Source organism: Emys orbicularis, chromosome 9 (assembly GCF_028017835.1).
Source record: "Emys orbicularis isolate rEmyOrb1 chromosome 9, rEmyOrb1.hap1, whole genome shotgun sequence".
NCBI classification, from domain to species: domain Eukaryota; kingdom Metazoa; phylum Chordata; order Testudines; family Emydidae; genus Emys; species Emys orbicularis.
In genome coordinates, this window is record NC_088691.1 from 43,635,604 (window position 1) to 43,648,803 (window position 13,200).

A 13,200-nucleotide genomic window follows, 5' to 3' on the forward strand; every position below is an offset into this window, starting at 1 on the left:
GGGATGAATCACAGTGGCTGCGAAACTTTCGCATGCGGAAGGGGACTTTCATGGAACTTTGTGAGTTGCTGTCCCCTGCCCTGAAGCGCAATGACACCCGGATGTGAGCAGCCCTGACTGTCCAGAAGCGAGTGGCCATAGCCCTCTGGAAGCTTGCAACGCCGGACAGCTACCGGTCAGTAACGAACCACTTTGGCGTGGGCAAATCTACCGTGGGGGTTGTTGTCATGCAAGTAGCCAACGCAATCGTTGAGCTACTGCTCTCAAAGGTAGTGACCCTGGGAAACGTGGAGGTCATCATAGATGGCTTCGCCGCGATGGGATTCCCAAACTGCGGTGGGGCTATAGATGGAACTCACATCCCTATCCTGGGACCGGCCCACCAGGCCAGCCAGTACATTAACCGAAAGGGCTACTTTTCAATGGTGCTGCAAGCACTGGTGGACCATAGGGGACGTTTTACAAACATCGATGTCGGATGGCCGGGCAAGGTTCATGACGCTCGTGTTTTCAGGAACTCTGGTCTGTTTAGACGGCTGCAGGAAGGTATTTACTTCCCGGACCACAAAATAACTGTTGGGGATGTGGAGATGCCTATAGTCATCCTCGGGGACCCAGCCTACCCGCTAATGCCCTGGCTCATGAAGCCCTATACTGGCGCCCTGGACACTGAAAAAGAACTCTTCAACTACCGGCTGAGCAAGTGCAGAATGGTGGTGGAGTGTGCTTTTGGACGTCTCAAGGGGAGATGGAGAACCTTACTGACTCGCTGTGATCTCAGCGAAACCAATATCCCCATTGTTATTGCAGCTTGCTGTGTGCTCCACAATCTCTGTGAGAGCAAGGGGGAGACCTTTATGGCGGGGTGGGAGGTTGAGGCAAATAGCCTGGCTGCTGATTACGCCCAGCCAGACAGCCGTGCGATTAGAAGAGCCCAGCAGGACGCGCTGTGCATCCGGGAGGCTTTGAAAGCTAGGTTCCTGAGTGAGCAGGGTAACCTGTGACTATTAAGTTTGTTTATTCAGAAGCTGAACCTGCCCCCGTTTCTTTACCCAGTAAATGTTCACTATCCTGTCCTGTTACATACCCCGTTCACCCCGTTCCCCCCCTTCCAACGCACGTTTAAAAATAAAATCACTTCAATTTTGTTAATGAACACCGTTTTCTTTATTACTGTTTTCTCGGTAAAGTGTTGAACCTGGGACGCAGACTGTGGTGGGGAGCGGGTGTAGTGTAGTGATGCAAAGGACGCTTCTAAACTCCAGGAATGACAGGCTCCGCACTGGTGGACTGGTTGTTTCAACGGAGCCTGCCACCCCTCCTGTTTGGGACTCTGTGTGTGGGGGGGCTATGTGACTTTGTGGCAGGGGGAGGACGGTTACAGATCCCCTGCTGCGTGGCTCTGTGATCCAGGATAAGGACCGCTGCATAAGATCTCTAACCGCCCTCCCCCTCCACAAAGTCACATAGCCCACCCCCCACACACATAACATGAAAACCACCTCCCAGACTGACCAGGGTAACTAGTGACTGCAATGTGTGTGTGCCCTGCTGCTGAACCTGCCCCCGCCTCTATACCCTGGTAAAGGTGACTGTCCTGTCCAATTACCAACCCCCTTCCCCCCCTTCAGACAGACTCTCCTCTAAAAGAACATGATGGAAACAGTAATTAACAGAAACATCTTTTTTATTAGCAACTACACATGAAACTGGGGGATGAAACTTGGACGGGGGCTTGGGTGAGGTGGGAAGGAAAGGACTTATCAAATTTTGGGGAATGAGAGCCTTCTGGTACTTGAGCAGTCTGCAGGGGTGGAGTGAGAGTTTTCACGGACTCTGCCGCACCTCCTTCTTGGGACTTTGGGTGAGGGGGGTATGGGACTTTGTGGCGGGGGAGGGCGGTTAGAGATAGACTGCAGCGGGGCTCTGTCCTCCTGCCTCCGGTCCTGCAGAACATCCACAAGGCGCCGGAGCGTGTCCGTTTGCTCCCTCATTAGTCCAAGCAGCGTTTGAGTCGCCTGCTGGTCTTCCTGCAGCCACCTCTTCTCCCGTTCCATGTGTGATCGGTGCATTTGGGACAAGTTCTCCCTCCACTGGGTCTGCTGGGCTGCCTGGGCTCGGGAGCAGCCCATAAGTTCCGAGAACATGTCCTCCAGTGTCCTCTTCTTCCTACGCCTAATCTGCGCTAGCCTCTGGGAGTGTGATGCCAGGCTAGGTCGGGAGACAGTCGCAGCTGTGGGATGGGAAAAAGGGAGTGAATTCCTCAGAAAGATAAATTTAGTTGTGAACAAAGAACATAGTCTTTCTCTGTGAACAAGACCATGCACAGCACCTATCACATGCACACTCAGGACAAGGTCGAATTTTCGGCCTTCGCATTCAGTGCCTGGGGTCTTGCAGTGCAGATCAGAGAAGCGGGGCAGGACACCGGAATTTGTGTAGCAGGCCGACATGGTAAGCCGTAGACTTGTGGCTGCTTAAAACTTTAATAATAGCACTGGCCTCCTTTCACGTTCAAAGCCATGCCAGTCCCTGCTGCCAGCAATCCGGCAAGCATGAACTCTGCCCCTGTCCCACCCCCTCGCGGCTGTCCCAGGGAAAGATCCCTGTATGCTGCCCCTCTCCCGCCTCCACCGCGTGGCTGTAAACCGCCGGTTACAGTTCTGTAAAGGAACAGGCAAGCAATCCCAATACTAACATTCCCCTACCTAATTCAAAGCAGGTCACCATGAGCGACATCACTCTGATGAGGATTTCAGAGACGGAGAAAGAAAGGATGCTTCGGGAAAGCCTGCAAAGACCAGGGCCGTATGCCGCCATGCTCTGCAAGGCAATGATCCCGGAGTACTTGCTTGTCTCCTGGCGCGGAAACGTTTCCTACTACGGAGGACCCAATAAGGCCGCTCTCCCCAGGAACCTGATGCAAAGGCTTTCCAGTTACCTCCAGGAGAGCTTCGTGGAGATGTCCCTGGAGGATTTCAGCTCTATCCCCGGACATATAGACCGGATTTTACTGTAGCTGCACTGGCAGGGACTAAACAGTAGAGCGGCTAGGGCAGAACAATCATGCTAAACCGGACATTGTTAGATTTTTTTTCAGTAGTTGCACTGCCAAGGCCTGAAACGTTAAGCGCCTAGGGCAAAGTAATCATGCAAAACCCATTGTTAATATTGTTAATATTCCTGTTCTGTTAAAAATAAATGTTTACATGTTTAAAACACTTACTGACTGATCCTTCCCCTGATTCTGTGTCCGGGTTAACGCCTGGGGACGGTTGGTAGGGGATCTCTGTAAGGGTGATGAAGAGATCCTGGCTGTCGGGGAAATCAGCGTTGTAAGTGCTGTCGACTGCCTCGTCCTCCTCATCTCCTTCCTCATCTTCCCCGTCCGCTAACATGTCCGAGGAAGCAGCTGTCGACAATATCCCATCCTCAGAGTCCACGGTCAGTGGTGGGGTAGTGGTGGCGGCCGCACCTAGGATGGAATGCAGTGCCTCGTAGAAACGGGATGTCTGGGGCTGGGATCCGGAGCGTCCGTTTGCCTCTTTGGTCTTCTGGTAGCCTTGTCTCAGCTCCTTGATTTTCACGCGGCACTGCGTTGCATCCCGGCTGTATCCTCTCTCTGCCATGGCTTTAGAGATCTTCTCGTAGATCTTTGCATTCCGTCTTTTCGATCGCAGCTCAGAAAGCACGGACTCATCGCCCCATACAGCGATCAGATCCAAGACTTCCCGATCAGTCCATGCTGGGGCCCTCTTTCTATTCTGAGATTGCATGGCCATCTCTGCTGGAGAGCTCTGCATCGTTGCCAGTGCTGCTGAGCTTGCCACGATGTCCAAACAGGAAATGAGATTCAAACTGGCCAGACAGGAAAAGGAATTCAAATTTTCCCGGGGCTTTTCCTGTGTGGCTGGTCAGAGCATCCGAGCTCGGACTGCTGTCCAGAGCGTCAACAGAGTGGTGCACTGTGGGATAGCTCCCGGAGCTATTAGCGTCGATTTCTATCCACACCTAGCCTAATTCGACATGGCCATGTCGAATTTAGCGCTACTCCCCTCGTTGGGGAGGAGTACAGAAGTTGAATTTAAGAGACCTCTATGTCGAACTAAATAGCTTCGTGGTGTGGACGGGTGCAGAGTTAATTCAATGTAACGGTGCTAAATTCGACATAAACTCCTAGTGTAGACCAGGCCTAAGAATACGTTATCACACTTCCCTGGTTATACTGTAGCTGCCCCAAAAGTGTTATGCCCTGGTGACTGGGATGGGAGATGGACACCGGGCAGTCTCTCCAGATGTGATCCTCACAGTGATCCATTGGAGAACTACTACATGGCTGCGTCTGGGCTCTGAGACCTTCCCAGGCTTTGAAGAGAGAGTTTTGTCCAGGCTGTTTGGTTTGATTCAGCACCTCCTTGCTTCTCTCCCTCTGTAGGTGTCGCTACCTGGCAGTTCAGCTGTCTCCAGCCATCCCTGTCTTTGCAGTAGTTCTTTTCCTGTTCGCGATGGCCATGCTCCTGCGGACAAGTTTCAGTGATCCTGGTGTGATCCCCAGAGCCCTGCCTGATGAGGCAGCCTTCATTGAAATGGAGATTGGTGAGTGTCAACAGAATCTATGCCAGAGTACCTTCCCCGAGGCCTTTGTGAAGGAGTGTGAGTGCGCTAGAGCCTGGGTTGGTGTGGGAAGTTTACTGGGGGGCATATCTTCCCTACTGACTCTATGAGAGGAGTGAGTGTGCCTGGAGAGTGGCTGTGGTGCCCTACATGTCTCTCAGCCCTGGAAGCCCCCCGCCCCCCCCCATCCCCGAAGTACCTATCCATCAGCTCACATGCGTTCTCTCTCCTGCTGTGCTGGGTTTGCCCAGGGAATTCCCCTCTCCCTCCCCAACATCCCACTCACTCCCATGATTGGGAATGGGAGCAGGGAGATCAAATCTGGGTCGTTCTCTCTCTTCCTGGAAGGTGATGTCAGGCGCAGGTACATCCTAGCAATGGTTTGCCACTGTTCCTTCACTCAGCAGAGTCCTTGGCATCTCTTCACCTGGCCCCAAGTTCTTAGAGCTGTGAACAGAGCTGCTGCCGATGGCTCTGGGCATTGCAGGCTCTCCTGGTCTTGGTGTTAATGAGATGGAACAAGCAGTTAGTGTTGAAATGCAGTGGACTTGGATTAACAATTCTGGTGTCTGATTGGCTTTTGCTTTCAGAGGCCACCAATGGAACTGTGCCTCAGGGTCAGCGCCCGCCCCCGCGTATCAAAAACTTCCAGATCAACAACCAGATAGTGAAGCTGAAGTACTGTTATACGTGCAAGATATTCCGCCCCCCCCGTGCCTCGCACTGCAGCATCTGCGACAATTGTGTGGGTGAGTTAAGAGAGCACAGTGCCCTTGCCATGGGGGAGACCTCAATCCAGCACTCATGCCTCACATGTTAGCATCTGGGACATAGGAACTGCCAGATGGGATCAGAGCGAGGGTATATTTAGCCCTGTAAATCCTGTCTCCACTAGTGGCCAATCCCGTGGCCAATCCCAGCTGCTTTGAAGGAAAACCACACAATAGCAGATGGGGGATAATCTGCTCCCTATGAAGGTCTCATTCTAATCCCAAATAGTCAGAGATTGGTTTAAAATCTGAAGCTGGAGGCTTTATCTACCTTCCAATACATTTTTTTTTTAGCATTAACTATTCTAACTCTGGATATTCTTGTTATCCATGTAATTGTTCAGTCCCTCTTTGAGTCTTGCTAAATTCTTGGCCAACAACTTTTTGTGGCAATGAGTTCCACAGTTTGTGTTGCATAAAGTATTTCCTTCTATCAGTTTTGAATTTGAGATTGGATGTGGAGCCCAGTGACGGAGGCTAGGACTGGGAGCTATTTTGTGTGTGTATGTCGGGGGGGGGGGGGGGGAACAGATCAGATGAGGAGCAGGAAGGGGAAATGGGACTGGTGGCTGGGCAAGGAGACTGGGACTCGGCTGAGAAGCCTGAGGAGTGGAGAATGGGACTGGAACGAGGTGCCAGGGATGGGGAAGAGACAGGACCGTGACAGAGACAGGTTGCGGGGGACAGGGAAGAAGGTGGCAAGCTTGTGGGGAGTGGGCAGAAGACTCCATGCCCACTAGAGTGCGCTCTCCTCCTGTGTCTGTAGTAGAACCCAACATTCCTGAGTCTCACCATTCTGCTGCTGTCAGAAAATATCTGTGAAACTCACTGGCAAAGTGCTTGTTTGTTTTCTTCCCCATCTAGTGGTGGGCCAAATACAGAATAACAACCTACTATTGCTATCGATTACTCCATTAGCTCAAGCAGCAGAGGTCTGGGGGGTGGAACTAAAGGTTCCAACCCTGCTGAAAACCCATGTAGGTATCAATATGATGGAACTTATTTTCAGATTGCTTTTTTAAAAACCTAGGAAATTATACACACAACTTCTGTTAAAAGAACATTAAGGTTGCAAGGTCAAGCAGTTGAAAGATAGGAAATGCCACAATTAAGGTCAGCTGTGTGCATGCATTATGGTAGTTTTTAATACTATTTTGGGTGCAGGATCCCTGCCTCATTCAGTGCACAGGATGGATGGTGCTCGCTTAATGGGCAGCTATTCAGTAGTTTTTCTCATTGCTCAATGAATGTCCCCTGTCTTTTTTACTGCATGCTGTTCAAACTCTGCTTTGGAGACAGACTTACTAATTTTTGTGGGGGCTTTTCTGTAGCACTCATCACTACAATATCGGAGTGTTTCACAACCACTGGTTTGACTTCCCCACACCCCATGAAGTGAAGGGGTGGGATTATCCTCATTTTACAGATGAGGCTGAGGCACAGAAAGATTAAGGTCAAAGGTGTCCACTAATTTTGGGTACCCAATTTGAGGCCTCTAGGGCCTGATTTTTTCCAAGTATTTAGCACTACGCTTTGTATTGTTACCCCCTTTTGACCGGAGTGGCTAGTCAAACTTTGGGGCCCTGTGGGTTTTTCCCACTAGGAGGGAAAATCTTGTTTATTTACAAAGATTATGCATAAAGTCTCATAGATTCATAGACTTGAAGGCTGAAAGGGACCATCATGCTCATATAGTCTGACCTCGTGCACATCGCAGGCCACAGAACCTCACCCACCCACTCCTGTAATAGACCCAGAACCTCTGGCTGAGTTACTGAAGTCCTCAAACCTTTATTTAAAGACTTCAAGTTACAGAGAATCCACCATTTACACTAGTTTAAAGCTGCAAGTGACCCCTGAGTCATGCTGCAAAGGAAGATGAAAAGCCCCCAGGGGGAATTCCTTCCCAACCCCAAATATGGAAATCAGTTAGACCCTGAGCATGTGGGCAAGACTCACCAGCCAGACACCTGGGAAAGAATTCTCTGCAGTAACTCAGCCCACCCCATCTAGCATCCATCACTAGCCATTGGAGATATTTGCTCCTGGCAGTCGCAGATGGGCTACATGCCATTGTAAGTAGTCTAGTCCTACCATCCCCTCCATAAACTTATCATGCTCAGTCCTGAAGCCAGTTAGGGTTTTTTTGCTCCCCTTGGAAGGCTGTTGCAGAACTTCACTCCTCTGATGGTTAGAAACCTTCGTCTAATTTCAAGCCTAAACTTGTTGATGGCCAGTTTATATCCATTTGTTCTTGTGTCCACATTGGCACTTAATGCCTCTCCCTCCATGGTATATATTCCTCTGATGTATTTGTAGAGAGCAATCATATCTCCCCTCAGCCTTCTTTTGGTTAGGGTAAACAAGCCAAGCTCTTTGAGTCTCCTCTCATAAGGTAGGTTCTCCATTCCTCGGATCATCTTGGTAGCCCTTTTCTGAACTTGTTCCAGTTTGAATTCATCTTAATCATGGGAGACCAGAATTGCAAACAGTATTCCAGATGAAGTCTCACCAGTGCCTTGTATAACGGTACTAACACATCCCTGTCCTCTAATGGAAGTACCTCGCCTGATGCATCATAGGACTGCATTAGCCTTTTCAATGGCCACATCACACTGGCAACTCATAGTCATTCTGTGATCAACCAGTATACCATGTCTTTTTCCTCCTCCTCTGTCACTTCCAACTGATAAGTCCCCAGTTTGTAACAAAAATTCTTGTTCTTAATCCCTAAGTGCATGACCTTTTACTATTAAATTCCATCCCATTTCTATTACTCCAGTTTTCAAGGTCGTCTAAATCTTCTTGTGTGACATTCTGGTCCTCCTCTTTATTAGCAACACCTCCCAACTTTGTCTCATCTGCAGATTTTATTAGCACACTCCCACTTTTTGTGTGAAGACCATTAATAAAAATGTTAAATACGATCGGTCTGAAGACCAATCCCTGAGGAACTCCAGTAGTAACCTCCCTCTGGCCTGACAGTTCACTTTTTAGTATGACCTGTTGCATTCTCCCCACTAACCAATTCCTTGTCCACATTTCAGTTCTCATATTAATCCCCATCTTCTCCAATTTAACTAATTATTTCCCTTGTGGAACTGTATCAAATGCCTTACTGAAATCCAGGTAGATTCGATCCTACCCCATTTACACTGATGTTCACTGTGCATCAGTCACTGCTAACTTTTTTGGTGAAAATTGAAACAAAAAAGGCATTTAATGCTTAAGCCATTACTGTCTTTCTTTCCTCATTGAGTAATGGGCCTGCCCTGTCTTTGGTCTTCCTCTTGCTTCTCACATATTTGTAAAATGTTTTCTTGTTACCTTTTGTGTCCCTACCTAGTTTTATCTTGTTTTTTGTCTTGGCCTTTCTAATTTTGCCCCGACATGCTTTTTTTTTATATTCATCCTTAATAATTTGACTTAGTTTCCACTTCTTGTATCACTCTTTTTTGGGTTTCAGGTTGTTGAAGATCTCCTGGTTAAGCCAAGGTCATCCCCACATACTTCCCATCTTTCCTATGCATTGAGATGGTTTGCTCTTGTGCCCTTAATAATGACTCTTTAAAATGAAGCAGCTGTTCTCTTGGGGAAAAAAACAGTATGATCATGGAATTTAAATACTGTCATAATACATAGGTATGCAGGAGGCAAATTAAGGTTGCACGGGCAAGCTTAATTCTGGCATTTCCTAACTTGTGAGTGTTTGACTTTGCAACCTTAATAATGTTCTTTTAAAGTTAAGAGTGTGTGTGTGTGTGTGTGTGTAATTAATAAATATATCCTCCACCTTTTATCTGCAACAGCTGTGATCTGCACACTGTGGGAAGCTCAGAGGATGAAGGGGAGCAGTTGCTGATTTTTGTAACTGAAATAGACACTAGGTTAATGGGGCTGAGTGGGTTATATCTAAGGGCTGGTCTACACTGGGGGGGGGCGGGGGCGGGGATCGATCCAAGATACGCAACTTCAGCTACGCGAATAGCGTAGCTGAAGTCAAAGTATCTTGGATCGAATTACCTGGGGTCCACACGGCGCGGGATCGATGGCCGCGGCTCCCCCGTCGATTGTGCTACCACCGCCGCTCGCTCTGGTGGAGTTCCGGAGTCGACGGTGAGCGTGTTCAGGGATCGATATATCGCGTCTTAACGAGACGGGATATATCGATCCCGGATAAATCGATTGCTACCCGCTGATACGGCGGGTAGTGAAGATGTACCCTTTTACTGGAAACAAACAGCAGTGCACTCTGGGAGCAGGAACAGCAGTGCTCAGTACACTTCCCATAGAGCTGAATACCCAACTAGAAGTGACCTCTCTGCTTCAGGAGCGCACTGCTCAGTGGAGGAGCTTTGCTAGCCCCTTTGCCTGGTTTCGTTGGAGGATGAGGTCTCTACCTGGGGCCACGCTCAGGCCCGTGTATCGACCATGCTCTCTGTCTTTGTGGTAGATGGAGGGGGTCCTGAAACTCTTCAGTTGTGGCATGGGGTGTTGGTCTGGAAAAGGCCAGGTATCCCCACACTAGAGGCCTTCCTCTTCCAGGGCTGCAGCATGGGGGAGTGTTTTCTGTGCAGAGGAGTGGGTTAAGAAGTGTTCTTCCCCCAGGATCCTTCCCCCTGGAGACTTAGCTTGGTACAACCTGAGAGCGCTTTGTGCTGATGGAGGCACAGGAAATGGAAGCCCCTTGCCTTGGGCTTGGACTATGGCTTCCCAGCTGTGCTGGTGGGATGTGTTGGCAGGGCTTGGGTGCCCTTGCCTCGCCCCACACTGCAGGTGTGCTGACGTCCTTCTCTTGCTCCCCCAGAGCGCTTTGACCATCACTGCCCCTGGGTTGGGAACTGCGTGGGGAAGAGGAACTACCGCTACTTCTACCTCTTCATCCTCTCGCTCTCGCTCCTCACCATCTACATCTTCACCTTCAACATTGTCTACGTGGCGCTCAGTGAGTCCTGCCGGCGGGGGAATCAGAGTGGGGAGCTGTGTTGTCGGGGTGGGGAGTTGGGTCAAGATCAGCACAGAAAATCAATAGATTGGAGGAGGCATGAGGCCTGTCTTCCTGGGCAGCACTGTACATTAACCTTTCTCATTTGTGTTGCCCAGAGTCCATGAAGATTGGCTTCCTGAACACGTTGAAAGAGACCCCTGGAACATATCTTTCCCCGCTGCGTGGAGTGTACCTGCCTCTCCCACCCCTCTACCCTGGTGAGGGAGGGAGGGAGGTGTGTGTCTGAAAAGCAGCCACAGCCCTTGTGTGCAGCGTCTTCCCAGGGGCTTTCTGGAGGCTTTCTTTTTAATTGGGGGGTGGGAGAGGAGCAGGTCTATAGGGGGAGCAGAGGGGAGCGACACAGAGTGTCATGGAGCAGGGTCAGTGGAAGATAGATGCTGTGCCGTGGGGTTGTGGATCCTTAACCAGCTGCTCACGGTACTGGAGGTGCTTATCTGTTTCTTCACCCTCTGGTCAGTGGTGGGGTTAACTGGATTCCACACCTTCCTGGTGGCTCTGAACCAGACGACCAACGAAGACGTGAGTGATGTTCCCCACTCTCTCCTGTCTGTCTGCTTGCCCCTCCCCAGCTTCTCTTCAGAGCCATCTCCTCTCCCCTCCCCCCCTTCTCATCAGTTCATCACTGGGTGAATTCCCCTCGCACGCAGCAAGGCCAAACCCCAGGCATAGGCTGGGGGTGGAGGGAGGGCATACATCCAGGGCAGCCCACGGGTTCACTGCTGCCACAGCCCTAGAAATGCAGTTTAGGTCAACCCAAGCTTATTCTGAGGCCTCCTTGGGCCTGCTGCTCATGAATGGGGAGGGCCCAAATCCCTTCTCTTCAGCCCCTGCCCAGCCACTAGATGCACAAGGAGTCTGGGCCCCCACTCTTCAGTCCCCAGGGGGGTAGGTTCGTGCTAGGGCTTATGGTCTCCATGTGTCAGCAATGGAAATAACAGGGTCCAAGCCCTGCTCTGAGAGGCAGCCAGAGCCCAGGCGGCGTGTAACCACGATGAACAAGGGGCACCTGTGCAGTGCCCTGGTGCATCAGTCAGTGGAGCTGAATGCTTGAGAGCCCTGGTCTGGCAGGGAGCTCACACCCCATCCCTTTGGGATGTTCTCTGCTTGCAGATTAAGGGGGCGTGGACTGGGAAGAACCGGGTGCAGAATCCCTATAGCCATGGGAACATTGTGAAGAACTGCTGTGAAGTGCTGTGTGGGCCCCTGCCCCCCAGGTAAGAGCTAGGGAGCAATCACAGGCCTGCCTGGCACGTGGGGCTGGGGGGGGGGACACACTGGGTCACGGATGCGGATGTCTGTGGCATAAGCCCTGGGCTTGCCAGCCCATTACACAGTGGGGGGCTGTTCAGCCATGTGTGGCTTCCTCTAGGAGAGAGTGGGCTGGTGTCTGTACCCAAAACCTGAGGGAGAGGGGGCCTTCTGTATGTGCCTGTAGCGAGGCAAGTTTGTGCTGCACTTCATCCTTCCTCAGCCAAGGGGCAGCTCCTCTCCCCAGGGCCGTCGGCCTGGCAAGAGACTTTGTCCCGGGGAGCTGGCCTCTGCTTCTGGCATCCCAGCCTTATCTTGAGGTTTCAGGCCTTTGCTCAGGAGTTAGGTGCGCTGTTTCACATGGGGCTCTGGTGCTGGTTGGGGAGCAGAGGAGCTTCTGTTTCTGTGTGCCATGCAGCGAGAACAGAGACTCTGGCGTTCGCCGCCCCTTCCCCTGGCAGCCGCCTTGTTCCTGTCCTAGCTGCAGGGATTGCCTTGGGCAAGGCCAGGCTCTGCCCTCAGGCCCTCCACTCCCCCCTTCTCCCCGGTCCTGCCTTGGGCGAGGCAGGGCTGTGCCCTCAGCCTCCCCACTTTGTTCCTTGCAGTGTTCTGGACAGACGGGGCATCTTGCAGCAGGAGGAGAGCGGTGCGCAGGGGGAGAGCAGCACTCGGGGGCCCAGCACTCAGGAGCCCAGCATGCCGGAGAAGAGCAGCACTCAGGAGCCCAGTGCTGCTCAGGCGCTTGGTGCGGAGGTAGTGGGCAGCGTTCAGGAGGGCAGCAGCAGCCCCACACGTCAAAGTGCAGTAAGTGACCCTCTTCCTCCATGCGGCCAGATGCCCTGCACTCCTCTCCTGCTGGTGATGGTAGCCATAAGCTCCAGCTCTAGCCAGGAGGAAGAAAGGGGCTGAGAACAACCTTCAATAGGGGGAGTGAGGCAACTGTTCTTAGAGTAAAGCTAAGTCCTGAGCTGAGGGACCTCCTGGAAGGAGTCTTTCTGCAGAGATGATGCTGGCAGCGGGGGTGTCTGTGATGGGAGGAGAGCAGGGTGGCTAAAAAGAAGCTTCCAAGCAGCCGGGCTCCTTTGCACTCTCTTATGGCACCCTGAAGGCAGGTGTGGTCAGCTGGGGGCTGTTATCCTGGGAATCACACCCTGCCAGTGTTGGCACTGGGCACTCACTGCAGTAGAAGGAAGCCATGGTGTAGTGAGCAGGGGGCCCAGAAGCCTGGACCCTGGCCTGATTTATCACTCGCTCTGGAGCCTTTTTTCCTCCCCACGTTTCCATCTCTGGGTGAAGGTGTTATGGCAGCACCTGCTTCTGCAGGGCAGCTGTATCTGTTGGAAGCCTGAGTAATCCACTCGTTCCCGGTTCCCTGGGCCCCTTTCCTCCTCTCTAACCTGGCTCCACCACTTGCCTTGCAGCAGCACTTGGTGGTGCCAAACCTGAACTGGGAGTGTAATCTCACGAGAGAGAACAGTGGCTGAGGGGGCTGCTGGGCTCGTTGGAAGGAGGGGGGTAGGCAGGGGCAATTAGAGTTAGTTCCCTCTTCTACTCTTCACC

General features: G+C 51.6%; 1 protein-coding gene across 1 annotated transcript in view; it reads left to right on the forward strand.

Moving 5' to 3' along the window:
- Positions 1-13,200, forward strand: part of ZDHHC9 (zinc finger DHHC-type palmitoyltransferase 9) — a 39,974-nt gene that overhangs the window by 26,199 nt on the left and 575 nt on the right. The window contains exons 4-10 of the mRNA XM_065410838.1: positions 4,436-4,596; positions 5,205-5,363; positions 10,192-10,329; positions 10,488-10,536; positions 10,809-10,911; positions 11,503-11,606; positions 12,246-12,444. Of these exons, the coding sequence (XP_065266910.1) occupies positions 4,436-4,596; positions 5,205-5,363; positions 10,192-10,329; positions 10,488-10,536; positions 10,809-10,911; positions 11,503-11,606; positions 12,246-12,444 (913 nt within the window). The remainder of the gene's footprint in view (positions 1-4,435; positions 4,597-5,204; positions 5,364-10,191; positions 10,330-10,487; positions 10,537-10,808; positions 10,912-11,502; positions 11,607-12,245; positions 12,445-13,200) is intronic.